General features: G+C 38.3%; 1 protein-coding gene across 9 annotated transcripts; it reads left to right on the top strand.

The window, feature by feature from the left end:
- Positions 1-6,019: 6,019 nt before the first annotated feature.
- BNIP2 (BCL2 interacting protein 2) lies at positions 6,020-20,071 on the top strand. Of its 9 annotated transcripts, XM_080350852.1 has the most exons (14): positions 6,165-6,444; positions 6,785-7,004; positions 8,441-8,577; positions 8,704-8,878; positions 9,119-9,249; positions 9,956-10,023; positions 11,118-11,285; positions 13,162-13,338; positions 13,971-14,073; positions 14,366-14,497; positions 15,116-15,202; positions 15,343-15,441; positions 16,753-16,788; positions 18,740-20,071. In XM_080350852.1, the coding sequence occupies exons 5-14, from the start codon at positions 9,200-9,202 to the stop codon at positions 18,786-18,788; spliced, it is 969 nt and encodes a 322-aa protein (XP_080206978.1). In that variant the 5' UTR covers positions 6,165-6,444; positions 6,785-7,004; positions 8,441-8,577; positions 8,704-8,878; positions 9,119-9,199; the 3' UTR covers positions 18,789-20,071. The 9 variants fall into 9 exon arrangements, with proteins under 9 accessions (XP_080206976.1, XP_080206975.1, XP_080206978.1 ...); XM_080350849.1 differs by lacking the exons at positions 6,165-6,444; positions 8,704-8,878 and adding an exon at positions 6,105-6,122; XM_080350848.1 differs by lacking the exon at positions 8,704-8,878.
- The last annotated feature ends 1,386 nt before the right edge of the window (positions 20,072-21,457 follow it).

Here is a 21,457-nt window from a genome sequence, read left to right as displayed (position 1 = left end):
GTTCAGCCATTCTTACCCCCAAATTCCCAGGTAGTGATCAGTAATTTCTTATTAACCCTGGCACGAAATGAATCTGACTCTACTCAGGCATGTGGATGAGTTTTGAGCACATGTCTGTCAACAAGGAATGTCAGTGTCTCTGGTAACTGAATTTCAAAGTGAAGAACCCCACAGCTGTGAGTGAACAGCAAAAGTTGATGGCTCCCTGTGGCATTAACTCCTCCTTCTTTGGTGGTGTTTTGTTTGTTTGGTTGGTTTTGTTTTATTTTGTTTTCTCCAGACTCAACATGCTATAATAAGCTACCACAATATCAGTAGATACAGATTTAAGTTTTGAGAACTACAAATTGACTGTTGTCCTCAGGTTCCCCTGCAAGACAGACAACTAATAGTAACACAACCATAAAAGCTGGAAAAACATATTTTAAAAAATACCTAGCCCAACACCTAAATTACAATGAATCTGCAAGAGGCCCCTTATTTCATGATCCCACCTGCACTGCCAAGAATGTAAGGAATCATTGATTCTTGACATCATTCTCTTGCCGAAGGGCAATCACCTCTTCTGTATGCATTGCCTTAATCATGTCAAGTTGTGTCCCATAAATTTGCATGTCTCCCAAGGAAGCACAGTGCATTGCCAGCAGCCTGATAGGCGAGATCAAAACAATTTCCTAATGTGTGTTTACATCAGCTTTGGCTCCTGAGCTGCTTTTGCTCTAGTGGTTCCACAAACCAGAACAAATTCCCTCTCTCTAAAATTCCCTGTCTCTAAACTCCGTGTTGCATCGGGGATACGAGGCGGAATATGCAGAATATGGATGGATATGTTGTCCTTACTAGAACTGGGCAATGCTTTCTAGATTAATGAACTGCAAATCAGCTACACAAATGAAACCACACGCTAGATATAAACACAGTCCTCTGAGATGGGCTTGTTGTCACAGACAGAGAGGGAGAAAGAGCGAGAGGGAGGGAGTGCACACGCGTACGTGTGATGGGGGTATAATGGATGCCAGCTCCCCTCCCGACTCTCTGGGATATGTGAGGATGACAGACTCTCTGAGGAACAATTCCTTTGACTGGTTCGTTGAGGAAAGGAAACTTGTCATGCTGCCAAGAATAAAACTGCTTCTGGGCTTAGTTTTGAATTTTATAAAGTGAATAAGTGAAAAACGTATACACATTCACTTCAGACCCAAGTCATGAATAATTAAAAGAATATATAATTGTACCCTGTTTTCCCCTCAAGCTCAACCAGCGAAGATATCTTATGTCCATGTAACAGGCTACTTCATGTTTTTTTCAGAAACTGTAAGAAGTGAGCTGAACCAAGTACACTGCATGTGAGTATGAATAACAGCCTGACCACCAGAACACACAGAAAGGCAAACTGAGAACTCAATAGTTCCTTGTGAAGGAAGTTGCAGATGTTTTTGATTATGCAGAAATATTTTCCTGGTATGATTCATCCACACTCAATATTGGATTCGGACCACAATATGATAAAAATGATATTATTAACGCAGCATTATGGTAGACATCAAGCTGATACTGCAAATGGCAAAGATCAGACATTTTTTATGAAGCACAGTAAGATGTTTACCATGCCAAAAATACTTATGTGGAAAATAACCTCAGAAAACAGCAGTTATCTGTACCTACACGTACCTATCTCCTTTCTCTGAGATAGGCAGGCTTTCTAGTACATATTAAGAAATGTGAGTTAACAGTATAGAGCCACATGTTTGTCTGCAATTCTGCCAGTGCACTGGAATTGTCTCATGGTATTTATCTGGAAAAGGCAGATGCAAGAGGTCTCCTAGTGTTTCTACTTTTCCGCATTATTCCCACAGTCAAGGGGTCGCTCAGTTTTCAACTGAAGTGAAATTTACGATTAATATCTACTTTTCTTGAGGGCACAGTAGTTAACAAATACGGTATTAATACCAATGTATTTAATACCTTTAACTTGCAGATACAGACATCTTATTTAAATACTGAAGAACAACATATAGAATTTCTGTAAACAAGATAATCATTATATCCCCCCAATGCAGACATGAAGATTCTCATAGCTAGCAAGCTGGCTCTTGCTTTCTCTCATAACCAATATGGCTGTTTGTATCCAACGAACTGTGATGCTCTCCAATAACAAAAATAGATTAAAACCACTAAAAATCATGCACATAGAGGATGGATAGATTATCTTTTTTATGTAGGCAATAGTCATGTCATTGAAACGCCGAAGGTCTGGGGTTTGGTTTGACTGTCATGAAGGATGTGCATTCTTTTTACTTTTGTACTTCCCTAGCTGAATTCCAAACACAAGATATTCACTTAGACCTTGACTTTTTTTCAGCAACAAGGTATGACAGAAAAAGGCAAAACTTCAGGTAGGAGTGCTAGGAGATGTGAAGCGCAAGTCTGCCTAAGAAGAACTAGTCCACTACAGCATCATGGGTTGTACCTGAAGGAGCTCAGGGAGGTTTGGAAGAAGGAACACAGGGACATGCACAGGATTGTGGTGAAGGTCACTTTATGATCAATAATTTACCCCATGATATGCAAAGAGATGCAGCTATGAAACTCAGCTTGCTACAGTAGTGAGACAACTGATTACAACAGAATGGCTTTTAAGAAGTGATGTACCCGGCAGGAGTATCAGAAGTGATGCACAATATTATACACTACCTAGCTCCTGTCCACGTATCTGGAAGCAGCTACTCTCTAATGCATTGTTCTTATCATTTTGTATCACAGATGTCTAAGACAGGAGCCAAATTATGTGCACAGACTACAAAAGCAGAGGCAAACTACAGCCCAAAGCCCTTATCGTCAAAAAAGGGCAAAATAAAGTTGGAAGATAAACCCAGTATTTGTACTTTCTGTATAGGCAAAAATGGCAAGGGGGGATTCTGTTCAAATGCAGCCTCTACATACAACCTTACAGAGATAGACTTTCAAATTTGTGTTTTAAAATTCCAGCATTTTTGAGCTCTTGTTTGAACCACTTGAAAGGCGGGCAGGGAGAATTTTTATCTAGGTGGGGTTTTGTGGTTTTGTTTTTTTTTTTTTTTTAGATTACTAGAAAATATTTACCTGATAAGTAAAATGGGAAAAGACCGTGAGAAAGATGAATGTTTTGGTATTCTGTTGCTTTTGATGACTCTCTTCTATTTAAAGGTTAATTGTGAATTATTTTACACCCAAAATTGTGTAGCTGTTTATTTTTCCCATGTACAGGACAAAATTCATACAACAGAGCATTATTCCTTCAAGCCTGATCTCTTTGGCAAAGCTTTCATGTGAGAATCTGCTGATATTTGCAATTGTCTGATGTTTAAAAATAGAATTATTCAACAGTCCCTAGTAGTTGGCTCTGACCTCCTGTTTGCTTGTTTTCTAGGTTCCATTTGAACACTTGATACATTTCCAGCTATACTGTGCCACCCCGTGGAGAGATGGGAAATTACACAGCTCTGCTGACCATCATGACGAGTTTGGCGTTGGTGTCCTGCAGATGACATTTGTCCATTTTGAAGACATTTTTGAGTTTATCAACAACTGAAGCACATATAGAAAAGCACTAGAAGTATTCGAGACTAATTTTTCTTAAAACATTAATTTGCTGGAAAACTTTCAAACTTTTGACTTAATAAGTCATGGAGGCCCTTCATTCATTGCTGCTCTCTTGAAAGACAAGGAGGATAATCTACTGGCTAACAAAATGGTTCTCTACACCTTAATTAAATCTCATTTTCCAATTTAAACTGGAATTGAACAGTACTGATTCCAAATCTGTACTCCGACACTTTGCGAACTTAAGTTTGCTGATAAAATAAGGGGCATTCAGGTGTCAGAGTAATAGATAAGTTTTAACAGAGCAGCCCAAAAAAGGGCATTTATTTTTTCTGTGATGCTATGTGCCCCTCTAGCAATCACAGACACCCTTGATCTTTAGAGCTCAGTTAGACCCAGCTAATTCTGGAATAATTCCAGCTGTTCACAGATACTCCAAATGAACCGGCTGAGATCTCTTGCCGCTCAGTCTTCAATACCTTTCAACCTGATCACAAAAGTCACATGACCAGATCTTCACTGTTAAAAGCTGAGATGCTACAGGCACAGGAAGTGCCAGTGTAGGTACGCTAGTGACAATAAGTGTGGTGTGTGGCTGGGAGCAGACAGAAAAAGATAATGTCCTTAAGCATGGAGTATTTGGTCATCTTCTCTTGCATTGCTTCCACAAAGAAAAAGTGACGTAACAAAGGTAGCAGGTTACAGGATGTTTCCCTTTTGCTGTTTTACTGTATCTCTCATACCAGTAATTCCACAGCCTTGCCTTATACTTAAGCTAGCTCTTGCTTTACATTTCTAACTATTATCTGATAAACTTACGTTACAATAAAGCCTATAGGCCTCAGGCCTTTTGGAGTGCATTATACTAATTATTTATAAATATATTTTCAATGCTCTAATTAATTTACCTTAATAATCGCTGTTTCTTCCTGCTATTTGTTGATATTTATTTTTGCTGGTTGGGGGTGTCTGTGCTTTCTGTTCTTCTTTAGTGGTATTTTTTTTTTCTCCTGTTCTCCTGCATTCATTTTGGGCCTCCTTATTTCACTTTTTCTTTCTTTTTACACTTCTTCTCCACATCTGTCACATTTATTACAAGTTCTTTCAGTACCCTACAATGAAACGAACATTGTTCACCATTGGGCAACAGATTAGCTGTGAGCAATTAGCTGCGGTAAGGTTAGTAGCTGTCTGTCTATTATAACAACGTGTTAGTGGCATGTTCTACACCTTAGCTAAAACCTATCTTGATCTCCTAGTGACGCTGATTACCGTTACCATTCTCAGGTATGTAAAAAAGATAGAAATGAGATTTATCTAACTTCCTGCACTTTTATTCTGCATGTATAATACCACTACGTTATGGAGGACTGCATTTTGGATGACATATTTATACAAATGTAGCTGTAATTTCAAATGATCACAGAATCACAGGAAGTTAGGGATTGGAAGGGACCTCGAAAGATCATGTAGTCCAATGCCCCTGCTGGAGCAGGAACACCCAGATGAGGTTACACAGAAGGCATCCAGGCGGGTTTGAATGTCTCCAGAGTAGGAGACTCCACAACCTCCCTGGGCAGCCTGTTCCAGTGTTCTGTCACCCTCACTGAGAAGTTTCTTCTCAAATTCAACTGGAACCTTTTGTGTTCCAATTTGATCCCATTACCCCTTGTCCTGTCATTGGTTGTCACCGAGAAGAGCCTGGCTCCATCTTCATGACACTCACCCTTTATGTATCTGTAAACATTAATGAGGTCACCCCTCAGTCTCCTCTTCTGTGGAGGTTCATGTTGTTTCTCTGCTCCCTCACCAGTGTGTAGAACTGTTGTTTTCTGTTCTCTTTTACCTCATGGAGAAGGTTGCACTCCTTTTTCTGATATCCACCTCACAAATCCCTGAGCACCTGAACCATCAGGCACAGCACACTGGTCTAGTGCACACAACTCGATGAGTGGGCTCTTTATTTTCCATTTTTGTACCGTTTACAGGACTCCCCCCCCGCGGTGAACATTGTGCGCCAGGCGGCTGTGCCGGGCAGCGGGCAGGGAGCTGTCGGTGCCCGGGGACGGCTGAGGTGCCGCTCATTACCTGCAGCTGAGGCTGCCCGGGCCGCGGGACTAATCCTGCCCGATCCAGGGGCGGGCAGCGCGGATCGGCCCCAGGCCATGGGCTCTCACACCGCCCGGCGGCACCGGCACCGGCCCCGTCCGCCCTCACAACTGCGTCAGCCCCGCCCCGCGCGCGCCCAACGGTCCCGCCCCTCGCGCGCCCAACGGCCCCGCCCCGCGTGCGTGTAAGCGGAGTGCGCATGCACCAGCTGCCCGGAGGCGGGCGGCAGCGGCGCTATTTAACGCATGTGCGTGAGTGCGCCAATCCCCAACGGGGAGAGGCTGTCACGTGAGTCTGGCGGCCTATGCGCTTCCGGGTGGCAGGGCGGCGGCGCCGCGCAGAGGGCCCTTTCCGCGGCGCGGGCGAGGCCGCGGTCCGTCCCGTCCCGTTCCGTCCCGTCCCGTCCCACCTCCCGCCCCACCTCCCGCCAGGTACGGCCGCGGAGGGGAGCGTAGCGGCGAGCTGGGAGCCTGGAGCTGTGGCCGCCGCCCGGCCGGGCTGTGGGGCGCAGAACGGGGCTGCGGCCCGGCCGCCCGCCGGTGTGCGAGAGGCGGCAGGGCCCAGTCAGGAGCCCCCGGGCCCCGCTCGGCGGCGCTGGCTCGAGCGTCAGAGCAGCTGCCGGGGCGCGGGGGACGCGGCGGGCTGGGGCGGCCTTCGCGGGGAGCGGAGCGGGCTCGTTGAGGCCCCACGCAGCCGGGGTCGCTGTCAGTGTGTGCGGTGTGTGGTCGGTGCTGGGCGCGGCGCAGGGAAGAGGTTTGAGCACCTAAATGTTAAACTTGAAAATCGTTTTCCCTGCCCCACGCGGGAGCAGCGCAAACTTCAGCCTCATTTTCATTGATGAGGGTGGCAGTTTGTCTTCGGTTACGGAGACTTTGTCATAGTAAAACCAGAAGATGTCAGCACTGCCACAACAGCTTTAGAAAGACTGTTCTAAACGCTGCCTTAGTTTCTATAAGCAGAAATAGTAGATTTTTTTCCCCCTGCTTTGTATGCATTTATAATAGCGATGTAAAATTATTTAGTAGTTAACTTTAAAGTCAACACTTTTCTAACTTTCCTGAGGTTACCCTTCCTTCTTAATTTCTCATTCTAGGTGACAAATGATAGTGCTTTCCTGCCTGAGACTTTAAGTTGAAGTATCTAAAGCAACTACTTAGTCTGCATGTTCAGTAAGATACTGAAAACCTGAATTCAGCTTATCTGATGTTGATATTGGAACTTGCCTTCTAAGTTGTTTGCAATTGTACCACCTGGTATTTAGTGAATAATTGCTTTCAAATCTACCTTAACAAGAAGTTGCTGATGAGAATTCTGTAAGTAATGCGGGAAGTGTTTTGTCTTAAACTTTGATTAGAGCACGAGTGACTTTTAAACTCTGTGCCTGTCTTAGTGTATCAGCTGTGTCTCAGAGTAATGGAATACATGGAAGTCAGAATTGCTTTTGCACTGAAATGTTGTACGTCTGAAATCAATAGATGTTACTTGGTGTTTAGTTTTCTTCAAAAGTGTGGTCAGAAAACTACGAAGGTCTTGGAGAAAACCCAATTTTAAACTGTCTTGTGGGAACTGTGTTGTGAATGCAGTGCAGGTGAGTGCAGGAATAGCGTCTTACAGCCACCAGTGCAGTGGTAGGGTTCGTTTTCAGTGTGTTGTGCGGCTTTTGGTTTTGTTTTTTTCCTTCCTGTCAGTGTTTTGTTCATTTCTTCATCTGTTCCTTAAGAATGAAGTCATCAGTTTAGGTTTTTTCTAGGTTCAGTGTCTGTTAGCTTGCAGTGAACTGCATGTTTGCATCAGATGGTGTGTTCTGTACCAACTGTAACCACTATATTCTCTTGGCAGTGTAGGGTACCTTGTGAAGTTTCTTGTGCTTCATTTCAGTGTCCCAAAACAAATGCCTAAAGGACTGTGCACATAGTCACTGTTCCTGCTGGTCAAAATATGATCTCATCTTCAAACAAATACTTAAAAGTCATTGTTGCAAATGCTCAGCAGCTTGGTACCCAGGAGAAACTGTATGCTGAGAATATCAACATCTTAATGAAAGGGAGGACATGCTGCTTGAATCACATGACTTTGCTCATGAAACAAGAAGTTACTCCAAACAGCATATTAGTCAAAAAGTACAAATAGAAAGAGGGAGAGCTGGGAGGAATATTGCTGGGGGCAACTTCTTGGAGATCGTGTGCCCAGGCACATCCTGCCAGCAACCGAGCGGTGCTGCGGCTCAACAATTCAAACAAGGAGAGTCTGACCTTTAAGAGGAACTAGGTCGCTACCTTCTAGAAATGTTATTTCCATTTTCTGGCTGAGGGAAGCAGTGGCATGTCAGTAAAATAAACTTAAATTTTGGTTATTAGTATTTAATTTGTCCCTGATGGTGCAGTTTTAAAACAAAATCAGTCTTTAAACTTTTTTTTATTAATCAGCTTATGTAGTGTAACTTTAAGCATTACAGGATGTTTTAAAATCAGTCTGTGGTTGTTATCAGGTCAGAACAGGAATTGAGATTTGTCATGAAAGGTGATCCTACAGATCAGTAGATGTAGCTTGTTTCTCTTTAGCCATGTAAAAAATAAATTGTCTCTCTGGCTTAATTAGAAGTATGATTGCATTCAGACTTGGTTCTTACCAGTGTTCTGTGTTGATTTCTCCTTTGCATTTAAAAATACATTCAGTTTTCCTATTTTGATTAGTGTTGATTTTCTTAACATCTTCATTGATAAGTTTACCTGTTCCTATCAATCTTTAGGCCAACACAGCCCAGAGTTTCAACTGGCTTGGACTCGTATGTCAGCAGAATGGCTTTTTGTGTTCCATTGTTGAGGATTCCTTGTTACTGGTGATGGGTGAGCCTGAAAAAACACAGCTTGACTTGCACATCACAGGGTGAGTTCTCTGAAGTCCTTTCTGAAAAGTATTTGCGTGGGTGCTGGTGGTTTGTTTTTAAGAACAGGGTTGTATTTTAGATCTAACCATTTGGGTGATTTTTTTTTTTTTTTTTTTCCCCTCAAGATACACTCTCATTCAAGATCTCCTAAAGAATCTTGAGAGCTGTCGTGTTTTTTATACTTTGAAGTGAACTGGTGTAATCCTAAAGGATGGATAAGGTTGCTCAGGGTATGGATTTTTAGCAGAGAGGCTGGTACTGCTCGAGCAGGACATTGGACTACATGAGATCCTTTCCAATGTAAATTTTTGTATGATAAACCATTCCATAAGCATTTTTGTAAGGAAAAAAAAAAAATAATTGAAACATACCATAAACTTTTGCCTGTTTGGTGGTGGTTTGTGTTTGGTTTTTTGTGTTTTGTTTGTTATTGGGTTTTTTTCTGCATAATACCTTCACTTGGCATTAGATGAAAGGGTATGTTGCAAGCATAGGAATGACAAAAGTATGGAACTAGCATTTTCTGTTCTGTTCCTGCAGCTCCTCTTTAGCCCACTGTCCTGAAGACAACAGGTTCTGGCTGATCAGGAGTCTCTACTAGCAACTCAAGTTGGCTGGAGAATGGAAGGTGTTGAGTTCAAGGAAGAATGGCAAGATGAAGATTTTCCAAGGTTTTAGATTTTTTTTAAAGTAATTCAAAGCAAACACATAACATCTAGAATAAGCTACCTCTTCAGCTCTCTGGTGAACTAACACTCATTAATAATCTTGAAGTGAATTTCCATTAAAATAGTAGTCTCAAAGGTTTTGAGGTGTCATGGTCTGAAAAGGGATCACTTCATGTTCATGTGTGGTTGTGTTAATACAGGAATGCCACTGTTGAAGTTTCCAGTGTTACTAGAGTGAAAACTTGTAAGTTTGGCTTTGTTTTCTGTGCTAATCTGTTGCAACTACATTGTTTGCATATTATTACCAGTGTCTGAAGGCCCAAATATTTCATTAAGCAACATTTCTGAGCAAGAGTTCTAACAATTACAACTGCTACTAATGTTTTGGCCTACAAAGAAACCAAAACAAGCTTCAGAGGGCAGTCTATGATAACATGACTAAACTACTTATTTCTGAAGCAAGAACATGACAAGTTTTCTTAAGGATGACACACACTAGTAGCAACCAGTATTTTGGCATTTGTCATGTCAATTGATAGTTACTTGAACACTGTAAAGGAATTTTCTGCTATTTTATTTTGTTTACTGGAAGCTTGAGCTTAGGCTATAAGTAAATTTAGTTCAGTACCATCCCACAGTGGTTTTGTTAGCAATGTGCAAGTCAAAATAGTTCAAGTTATGTAACAATAGCTTCTACCTTGTCCCTTAGACCCCTGCCAGAGGATGATCCTGTTGAGTCAGATATATTGGCTGCAGCTGGAACAGAAAGTGAAGCTGGTAAGAACATTCTGCTCCAGCCAAGCTGACCGCTTCCTTCTTAGATGGCTGTTTTAAAGCTCCACTTTGTTTTAGAGTGGTTTTGGGATTGTTTTTTGTTTTGAACCAGGCCTGAGGAAACAGCATTCTAAATAACATTTTTTGTATGTGAAGGGTATTATAAACATCTTATCTAGAAAGAAAAGTGTTTTGGAATAAAATAGGAGGCTCTTCATCCTCCCTGTGAACAGAGCTGTCAAGGTAATACTGGATGAAAATGAACTATTGTACTCACTTTCTGGCCTGTTGAAAAATCTTGCTTCATTGTTTGGCCTCTGTGCATCAGTTAGGGCCTACCTTAGCTTTGCCTCAAATTTCAGACCTTTGTGACCTTTTAAGAGTGTTGCCTGTCCGAATGATCAGAGGGAAAATAATACAGACAGGGTGGTGGTTTGGTTTTTTTTTTTAGATGTTTGAAGTTTGTGGATCTTGTTTGTCTGCTTTAGTTGTGACATTTCCACTGATGGCTCAGTCATTTTGTTTTATTCCTGCTTTCAACTGCTGTCTAAATCACACAAGTATTTGCCTCGTGTCTCAAACCTAACAGGTTCTTTAATTTTCTGTCCTCACTGTTGTCTGTCAGCCTTGTTTTTGCAGTTGTGTATTATTTTTATTTCATCAAAGGTGGTTATGATGTTACCAATACCTAACCTAGACAAGGGCGAGGGACATGAATCTATTGCATTATTTGCAAGACTTATTTAGTATAATACCTAGCACAACTTGTGGTACACTTTGCTATTGCTAGCATGGGTAATAATTGCTTAGGTGGTGACAGCACTTCCGGTTTTTCTTCTGTAGAGGGAGTATGGTGGTCTACTACTGTGGTTCATGTGTGTGTGGTCAGGTAAGCTTAGGGCCTTGAGGACTTGAGAACTTCGGCTTCCAAGTGCTGTTCACTTCATCTTGTGTTTATTGCAAAGATGCATTATTTAAATTACAAGCATTAACTTGCAATGCATTCTGAGAATGCACTGTGCTCTTCTGTCTTGCCAGTATGCTTATCTAAACTCACTTTAGCTTTGGAAATAAATAATTTGCCTTTTTAAATACAGGGGTCAATGTAACCAAAGCAAGGAAGAAGCTAACGGCTCCAGATATCAGCTTAACTTTGGATCACAGTGAGGAATCTGTTTTGTCTGATGACTTGGATGAGAGTGGGGAGATTGATTTGGATGATTTAGATACTCCTTCAGAAAACAGCAATGAGTTTGAATGGGAAGGTAAGTATTTTGTTTGTTTTGTCTGATGCCCTAAAATATTTGTTTTCTTATGTGCAGGTCAACAGTTTTTCAGATGGAAGATAACTATCATTTAATATTACAAGAGGAAATTATAAAGGGAGTGATTAGATTAGAAATTGGAAATAGGCACAATGAATTTTTAAAGAGCAAATCAGACCTTGACTGGTTAGTAAACAGGCAACATAATAGCTGTAATTCCAAATAAACTTAGATGAATGTTATTAAATGCCTGCAAGACTCAAAGTTATGGAAAATCCTGTCCATTACATCACGTTTTTAGAAACAAACCTGGGTTAAAAAAAGATCAAAGGCGTTTTACAGATATTATAGATAAGTTTTAAATGGAGGTGAACCATATAAAGGAATATACATCAGATAAAAACTGATGAATTGCAAGCCTTTGTATTTGAGGACTGAACGGTGTTTTTGACAATACTAACACCTGTTCTCATATCTTACTGTGGTGAGAATGGCCAAAGGTCAGTACCTTTCGAGTGTACGTGCTTTTTGGATTGGCTGGAAGTGGGAGGAGAGCCTCTATTTTGTGTCAAGGAATTCTGAAGTGACCTAATAGGAAGTTAACTTAGGTCATTGCTAGCATGGCTATAGCTTAATTTTAAGAAACAGAGACTTCATCTTATTCTTATATGCAGGACCTTGAGATTGTACCCAGTTTCATTTGAGGTTAAAAATTTGGTGTAGGTGTTCAAGCACAAGTTTTAAACTTGCCATTTAATTATGTTTTTAGACCCTCTTACATAAGCCAAGAACTGTTGTGTAGGTCAAACATTTGGAGTGTAAACTTCATGACTTAAGAATATCTCTAATAAATGAATATGTAAATGCTATTATATTTTATGCTGGAAATAAAATAATTTTAATTCCTGAGTAAACGGGAAGCTTTCTTTTCACTGTTATATATGAAACACTACGTGTTCTTCATTCCAAGATAGCTTATAAATGGAGAAATGAACACTCTTTAGAACAAGTTTGTTTGTTTTTAATACGTAAAGACATATTGCAGGTGAAGTGTTTTGTAACAGAGACTGTGGGTTTACCTATGTAAAAGGATTTTCATTAATTTAGTGAAGAAGAATTGGTATTTAGGGTTATTTTTACAATGACGTGGAGGAAATGTTCCATATGTTTGTGCCTTGTTTTTTAAAAGTGGCTGAAAAGGGTTTCTGTCTTTTCTTCCTTTAATGCTGCTGCCTTCATTTTCCTGGAAGGATAGTTTCAATTAACAGCTTTGTCTTGGGAACAGACAACTAACTTGCAGTAGGTTTTTCTCGCTTTGGGTAAGGTCTATGCAACAAAGTAAAGAATCATAATTTAATTGGGGCAAATTGTTTTACAGATTGCTGTCAGCATAAATTTCATATATGTTGATCACACACACATTAATTTAATTTCCAACAGATTTGCTTGCATGTCTGCTTGCAAGGTACTGTCAATGTTTTAAATCATGCTTTTATGTAAATCTGTGATCAAGCAACCTGTGTAATTATCATTGAAGTTAACCACTTTGTCTATTAGTATTTTGGTGAGATTCATCAAGGTCTGTGTTCTGAAAGCCTGCAATTAAATAGGCTACCTATATGAATGTAAATTTGTCATGTACTTTAACATAGGAAATTACAGTCAGTGGATAACAGCCAACACAGTGTTTTGATAAAGTATATCTGACACCCATGAGATGCTATTTTGTAATGACTGAAGGAAGTCAGCTGATATGTCTGACTGGATAAAGAATATTAAAACAGATTAGATAGCAAAGTGGTTAACTGGTGTTGTAACTGATTGTCACTACACGTAGTATTCATAATGGATCTTGAACATGTTTTAACTTTGACAGATGATCTTCCAAAACCAAAAACTACTGATGTAATTAGGAAAGGATCACTTACTGAATACACTGTGGCAGAGGAGAAGGATGATGGTCGACGCTGGCGAATGTTTAGGATTGGAGAACAGGACCATAGGGTGGACATGAAGGCAATTGAACCATATAAAAAAGTTATCAGTCATGGTGGTAAGGATTAGTGATGTGCTGAGGGGGAACTGTTGAGAAACTACTTCTTGAAGCTGAGTTGTGGCACAGGAAGAGCTTTGGGTGTAAAGACTTGTGATGATTCATTAGTTGCAGTATTAAGACATATAGTTGATTTAATGTGTCCCCCCCCTATTAAAGTTGCAAAATACACGTGTTCAAATAAAACTACTAACATGCACATGTGTTAAGATGTACTTATCTGTTCTACAGTGTTCTACCAGTATAATTCTTTGGTTTTAAGAGTGTTTAAAGCTTTAACTGTAGGCCTACTAAGGCATAATCAATTTAATTACTCTTTCCAACAGTCTGTGGAGTTTAGGTTGGAAAATGTTAACTATATAAAATGTCATTAAATATACTGAGATGTTGATCATAGGTACAGCATTTGATTTACATCAAATTAAGCCATTTCTTTAGAAGCAGACAAACTTGAAAAATAAATCTTGAGGTTTTTTTAACTATATGAATGTCCATATAAAATAGATGTTTGTGAGTTTCTTTAAGGTAAATAATAAAAAAACCTCTTACAAGCACTTACATACTTGACTTTGTAAATGTAGTCAACATATATTTGCCTTTGTCACTACTGCTGCTTTTTTCTTTGTTTTTAGGTTATTACGGTGATGGGTTAAATGCCATTGTGGTGTTTGCAGTTTGCTTTATGCCTGAAAGCAGCCAGCCTAACTACAGATATCTAATGGACAATCTATTTAAGTAAGTCATCATCTGCCTCTGAATACTGTCTTAATCTCACATTGTGAAACTTAGTATTTTGATGTAAGGGCAATTACTTCTGGTTTTTTTTAATGAAGCTTTTTATATTTCACATGAGGAAAAGGTAACAAAGGGAAAAGCAAGTACATCTGCTTCCAGGGGAAGGAAAAAAATTATTAGATGTTGCTCAACACTGTAGCCAACTCTCTATTTTTTTAAAATGTATTTGAGCATTACTAGAAATTAATGTTCAAAACATCAGCTTGAAAGTTTTCTTTGCTTGTCTCTGCAGATATGTAATTGGCACTTTAGAGCTATTAGTAGCAGAGAACTATATGATAGTTTACCTGAATGGTGCAACAACACGGAGAAAAATGCCAAGTTTAGGCTGGCTTAGGAAATGTTACCAGCAAATTGATAGAAGGTAAGAAACTCTGCAGTGTTTTCTTACAATATTCACATGCTCAGTTATGTACTTATTTAGGAAAACCTGCTGTTTAATGCGGTGTCTGGTACCTACTGGTTAAGATTTAATTAACCAAATTGCTTGGTGTATTGAAAACCTCTTTGTAAGTTAGACAACGTGGAATAATGCTACAGGCATGCCTAGGTTTTCTTGTTGTGTTTTGGGGTTTTCTTTTGTTGATTTGTTTGCAATTTTTTTTGGTGAAAATAGTGTTAGAATACTGATTAGTGTTACCATGTAGAATATCTTTTAAACTCCATGTATTAATATGATAAGGTAATGAGAGGGGTCCTTTGTGAACCACTTAATCATTAGCTATGTGAAAAGATTCAAATAAACTTCTTTGGAATGTTATTTCCTTGTAATTGCTGTCAAACTGATACTATGTCTTAAATTTGTTACACAGCTGTGTGGTATTTTTTCTTCTGGCAGATGGTAATTTCTAATAATAGAATGTCAGAATACTAGATTTATGCAACAGTTCTGCTTGCTAAAACTTTTATATATATGAAAAAACCCTTGTTGTCAGGCTACCTTTTTGTTCTAGTAATTATGTCCACTGTTTGGATTCTTCAGGTTAAAGAAAAATCTGAAATCATTAATCATAGTTCATCCTTCCTGGTTCATCAGGACACTTCTGGCCATCACAAAGCCTTTTATTAGGTAATACTCTGGAAGCTATTTCCTTTTTTAAAAAAAATAATCCTAGCAACTTTTTACTTTAAACTTCAAAAACTGTTTTAATATTGACCTACTGAAAAATTTTAAAGTTGTAACTGAACCCTGCATTTGTTCTTCCACAGCTCAAAATTCAGCCAAAAAATTAGGTATGTCTTTACCCTGGCAGAACTAGCTGAACTCATCCCCATGGAGTACGTTGGCATCCCAGAATGCATAAAACAGTACGTTTTATTATTCAAACATGTTCTACACTGATCATGTTTTAGAACTGATATAGATCTTATTCAAAGATTGGTTTGAATGTAATACTTTGCATTTAATAAAATTTAATTTAACTCAGATCATTGCTGTCTCTAGGAGAAGTATCCATGGTTGACCACATTACTAGCTACAGTTTGGCATGCAATAGCTCGGATAGTCAAAATGCTAATGTGTAGAGGTTTCACAGATAGTGCCTCATGTAATTACCAAGTCATGGTGTGTGAATTAGTCTTCTAGAGAAAAACCTCATTCCAGTTGCTCTGCCCCTTAGTATACTAAGTTGGCTTGTGAGTGAGAAACTTTGGGCATGTTGATACTGAAGTTATTTATAGTATCTTCAGTGTTCATGCTAAAATGTGGAACAAGTGAAGTGGTAAAATATCACTTGGGTTGGGATTTCATTTAAAAGAAGAGCTGTGGTGGAAAAATGCTAAATCTCTACCCATAACAGTTCTAAAACTACTTTGAAGAAGTGAAGGCAGCATCAATGTCCTTGGTTTTCTCCTCCTCTTTCCCTCCAGATATAAATACCATTTAATGTCAGCAAAACTCTGCTCTCAGATATGATGATGCTTTTGTCAATAGCGTTTGTGGGTGCAATAATAGAGTAAAAACCATAAACATGTCTTAAAGATGAAAATACTGACAGTTCTGATGATAATTTTGAAAAATCCACAAATATACCCTCTTCAAATGACTGGTTATTGCAGTAAACATTCAGCTGATATCAGTTGCAAAAATTTAAAATAGAAAAAACACAGTGGGTAGGAAAGCCATGACAATACTGAAGCAGCCTTGTGCTATCTTTCAAATATATATCTATTCTTTTTTTTTTTTTACTGGGGCTTTTGAAGGATGTGTTATGAATATTCAGACTGAAATTCCAATTCTTGAAAGACTCCTTTCTGTATTGATGAACCTTTAACTATTTTGCAAAGGCTGATGTTGGTTGACTGATGGAGTTAATTCTCAGACTTCTGTGGAGGATTATATCTGGCTTCAACCTGTTATAAATGTAGACTTAACATTTTAGTGATGGATGTTGGTACTGTACAATAAGTTGTATTGAATTCATATGTCATAACTAAATCTTAATGCTGCTTGTTTAATGCTTATATATGTTGGAGGTACAATATATTTTTTCTTAATTATATCAGTTTCAAAACTTGGTATGTTTTTACAAACTGTATTGACACTAATCAGTTTGCAGCTTGTGTTGAATTTGGCCTTAATATGTTATATTTACTGAAATCAAACTTTTCCTCACCAAGGTATGAAGAAGAAAAGTTTAGAAAGAAACAGAAAAGGTATATTCATATTTTGATTAGGGTTGCATCTAGATAAGATGATTTGCACTGCAACTAACTCCCAGTTGATTGGCTTGCATAAAGGAATAAGCATTTGTAAATATAAACATGCACTAGTGACTAAGTTTTCATGCATTAAAGTAACTATAGTGCCTGCAAGTACAGCATATCATCTAAAGAACTCACCCTGGATATTCAAACAGATATTTGTGAATAGTCTCTATTACACAAGAAGCTCACTTTTAAGGGGATATATGGATTCTCACCTGAATCTTCAAGAGGCAAAAGTAGTGTTTCTATATGAATCACTTAGGTCAAGTTTCCCTGTTTCTAACAAGAAGTGATGTCTGAAGGAAGAGCTTATTTCAGGTGCTAAGCCATAGCTATGCATCAGCAGGGATGCAACTCTGGGAGAGGTTCTAATATTGAATCTTGTGTTTTGTGTTTCTTGGTGTTCTCTACCTTTTTAGTAATTAATTTGCACAGATGCAATCTAGACTAGTGTTTTTAGTGCTGTTTGTATTTGCAGTGCCTATGTTCCTTGCTAATAAACACTGGATTTTCGTTTTGTTAATTTTTAGTCTCCTGCTAACTATTCAAGCTATTCCAGCAGCTGATGAAATTTTTTGAATTTTTTTTTCCACCATGTCACTAACAAATGTACTGAAAGGTTTTGCTCCTGACTTTGCTTGTTTTTAATTTACTCTTCCTATGTGTGCATAACTACTCCAATGCAACAACACTTTTTAGTGTCCCTGTTGATATTGTCACTCATAACTACCATCGCTTGTGTAAGAAGTAGTACATTCCTAAGTGAAACATGTATAGAGATCACAGGCACTATTGGAGACTGAGATGTTAATGCCCCCAATTGCTTTCAACCTGATTATTTATTATAATGGGGCAAAGAAGATGTGTTGAAGTTTAGTTACTGAATTTGTTGTGGATGGCAGTAGGAATTCTTTGACTATGTGTAAGAGACACTTCAGAAGTTGGAATTTGATATAGTTCTATGGGTTTCTGTTGTCATGATGTATGTTTATGCATAGCTTGTTTGCATTAACTTACCATATTTTCTTATACTTCCTGTGATTAGTCCTTTAAGTCATGTCAAAACTTGCTTTTCTAAGATAGAGCAGTGAGGACAGGGATGAGTTGCAGCTGTGTACAGTGCAGGTGAACAGGTCTTCAACTAAGACTGTTGCTTTTAGATGACACTGCTCCAAACCTATTGGATCCATATGTACCATGTTCAGTTCTTACAGCTGCAAAAAAAGACCCAAAACTTGCCTCTACTTTATACGGGTTCGTGGCCTAGGAAAAGTACATCTTGTGCAGGACTGTCAACCATCCACTGGTTTCTGCAAAGCAGTATTTTGTTTGCAATTCCCAAGGCAGATATTTAAAAACAACAACACAAACCAAAAAAACACCCACAAGCAAAAAAAACACCCCAGTTTCAGTAGCAGTTAAGGAGCCACTTTTCTTGATTTAACTAGAGCTGTTACATCCTTGGCTTAATTGCTATAACATGAAAGGTAATTCTGTGCTTATTCTGCAGTGTATTAATTCATCAAAGCGCTTGACGGTATTGTCATGTTACCTGTAAACTTGTAATCCTGCTTGCATTCATTAATAAAAGCACAGAACCTGCTTTTTTTCTTCTGTAGTCAAACTTCACTTTTCACTTACACTTTTCAAATGCTTCCTTTTGAATGCTGTAGTTATTTAAATGGTTACTTAACAATTTGATTAATTCCTAGGGGGAGGTAGGAAAATTTTAAAAAATGTTGCAACTGCATTTAATGGAAGTGTTAATATTTATTTACTAAAACCTTTTCCATATACAAGCTTTGTTTTCATGTTAAGATGAATAGGTTTTGCTTAATATATGGGTTGTCAAACTAAACCTTAACAGAGTTTTAATTTTACTGCTTTCTTTGCTAAGCAGAGTTGACCAAGAGCTGAATGGAAAACAAGAGCAGAAAAGTGAACAGTAAGTCTGGAGTCCAGACGAGACTGAAGAATATGCAGATGGAATGATGCTATTTTTGCTCTATTACAATTCATTCTTTCTGTGTGTATATTATATAAGCTGTTGCAAAAGGTGCTTGATTTCTTTGGACTAGCACATGATGGACTGCTTACTGCTGTATTGGTTTGTCTTGACTTTAACAGCTATGTTTATGTAATCATTTTGTATTGCTAAATGTCAAAGAACCCTATGTTTTCAGAGGATGTTCTTGCAATTGTTAATCTAAATGATGCATGTTCTTCAGTAAAATATTTATATACCTAGATGTTAAAGGAAAGAGATAATATATATTTATATGACTGAGCAATATATTGTGTGTACCTGCTGAAGAAATTTGTTTGCAGGTAGACAAGGCCTTAAGTTACTTGTTGTTATTGTATAAATTTGTCTTGCTGTAAATGGTCAAGTGCATTTCTTTGTTGTCACAGGAACTTTAATTTGTTTGGATATTAACAATCACATAATGTATTCTTTCACAAATGTGAAGGTTTTGTTCACAGAGCTAATACAAGCAGTACTCATTTACCTCACCAGAATGAGCTTGAGCTTTGGTGTCTTTTAGTCCATTTTTCAGAATGCAGAACTGCAGTTCTGTGAACTTCAGTCTGGCCAAAGGGATTAAACCTAAGCCACAATAGAAGCTGAACTGTTTGAATAACTGGTAAGATATTGATATTGGAACTTTCTCAATTTAAGTTGCAAATTTAGGTTGTGCTTCAGTAAATCAAGGTTATCTCAGCTACTAGTAGGAAATGAGTTCACTGCAGTTCTTCCTGGGAGAATATTGGTTGTCACCAGTAGGAACTCCGGTCATACTCAGTAGAGCTTGGGAGTTGCATACATACTCTAGCCATAATATCAATTGTTTGCAGAGGTATGGGGAGTCTTATGCTACCTGTGTCATGCTTGTAGAGGAAACATCCGTTTCTAAAGCTCTTACTTTGGCATATGATACCAGCACTAATGTCACTTAAAAAAAACATATTTAAAGGTTGAGTTGTTTTTTTTTTTCTCCCCACAATGGTAATAAACCTGTGTAAACCTTGTTCGTGGACACATAACTATTGTTCATAGGTTTATTGGGACAACGATAATGCACTGGTTGATATGATGAAAAAGTTTGTAACATCTTTTGATAATTATTGCTATTTCCCTGTAAGAACAGGTGTATGCAAAAAAAAAATCCACTGAGGAGTTAAGCAATATAATATTGTAGCAAATATATTAAATCTTCGCTTTTGTTTTTTATTGTGTTGACAATTTTGTCTTAATTCCGAAAATATCGGTTCTTGATTATATGAAAGGCTACTGTTGTACAGTTATTAAAAAAAAGTTGCATTCAACTCGATTGCTACCTGACACTGCTAATCAAGAGAGAGTTCTATGGTTAAGACTTATTACCAATTAATCTGTTGTCTCAAATGATACATGTGTGGAGTATACTCATGTTAGATGAGGGCAAATTGCTTATGTCTCTAGGAGTTTAAGTCTGCGATTCAGAGACTTTCATCTCAAGATAGAGGTAATTTTGTTACAGTAGCTTCTGTGTCACAGTTTCAAAGAGATTAATATGCAGGTTTGTTCTCTTTCTCTAATTTCAAGTTGCCTTGCATCCACTTCATCAGGTTTGGATCTTGCTTTGAAAGCAGAACACAAATGTGAGCAGTTTCTTTGGGGCTGTCTTATCTCCTGCTTCAATTTCATTGTTGACCTGGCTTAATGTAAAGTTCCACTTGGTGAATTTGACACAGCCTGTTTACTCCTGATACTTGCAGAGGTGGTTGTGCATGAACATGCAAACCTGTAAACCTTCCTGATTTTGACTGATTCTATGTGGCTCCTAAGCTAGATACTAAGCATTGTGATCATCTAATTTCAGAATTTTCCTGATTAAAAAAGTATTCCTCTCAGTAAAATCATATTCTTAGTGGAAGGATAGTTCTATGTGTCCTGTTGCTTCCTGTGTGTATAGTGCAGTATAAAGTAGCCAGTCCTCTGCATAGGCCATATTACCAAATGATGGGATTGTTATTGTTGTCTCTCATGGTGGCTGAGTGATTCTGCAGTTCCATGCTGCAGTAGCACTATTTCTTTTTGAAAATGTGTATGTGCTTACCTAGTGATTTCTGTAGGGTTGGTTTTTCTGAATGAATATACAGCATGATAGATTTTCTGTCCCTAAGGATAGCAACTTGAGAAACAGTTTCAGTACAGAATTATTCCCCTCTGACCTTTTGCAACCCATCATTTAATGGTGAGGTGGATGTTTACAAAAAGGTCCTGAGGTTATCTTGGACACAAATTAGTAGCTTTTTTTGTCACACTTATATTTTTTAAATCTGTAAAATAATTTAATATATTTTAATATTTAAAAACATGAAAAGTTGGAATGTGTTACTTAAATAAATGTTATTTCGAAACCTGGATCACTTAGTGATAAGATACAGTATTGTACAGGATTCACCTTTCAGTGGTACTTCATTCTAGAAGTAAAACTTATGTTGCCAGAATACAGTTAGGGCCCTGACAAGAAAATATAATTTCCTAAGTCACTAATATACCTTTGATTTGAAGATCTTGTGAGTTTGTTTATACACACGTTGAGGGATTGGACTAGATGATCTTTTGAGGTCT

The sequence above is a fragment of the Nesoenas mayeri genome, assembly GCF_963082525.1.
Source record: "Nesoenas mayeri genome assembly, chromosome: 11".
Classification (NCBI taxonomy): domain Eukaryota; kingdom Metazoa; phylum Chordata; class Aves; order Columbiformes; family Columbidae; genus Nesoenas; species Nesoenas mayeri.
The sequence above is the reverse complement of the archived record's forward strand: the minus strand, read 5'-3'. Positions and strand labels throughout refer to the sequence as shown.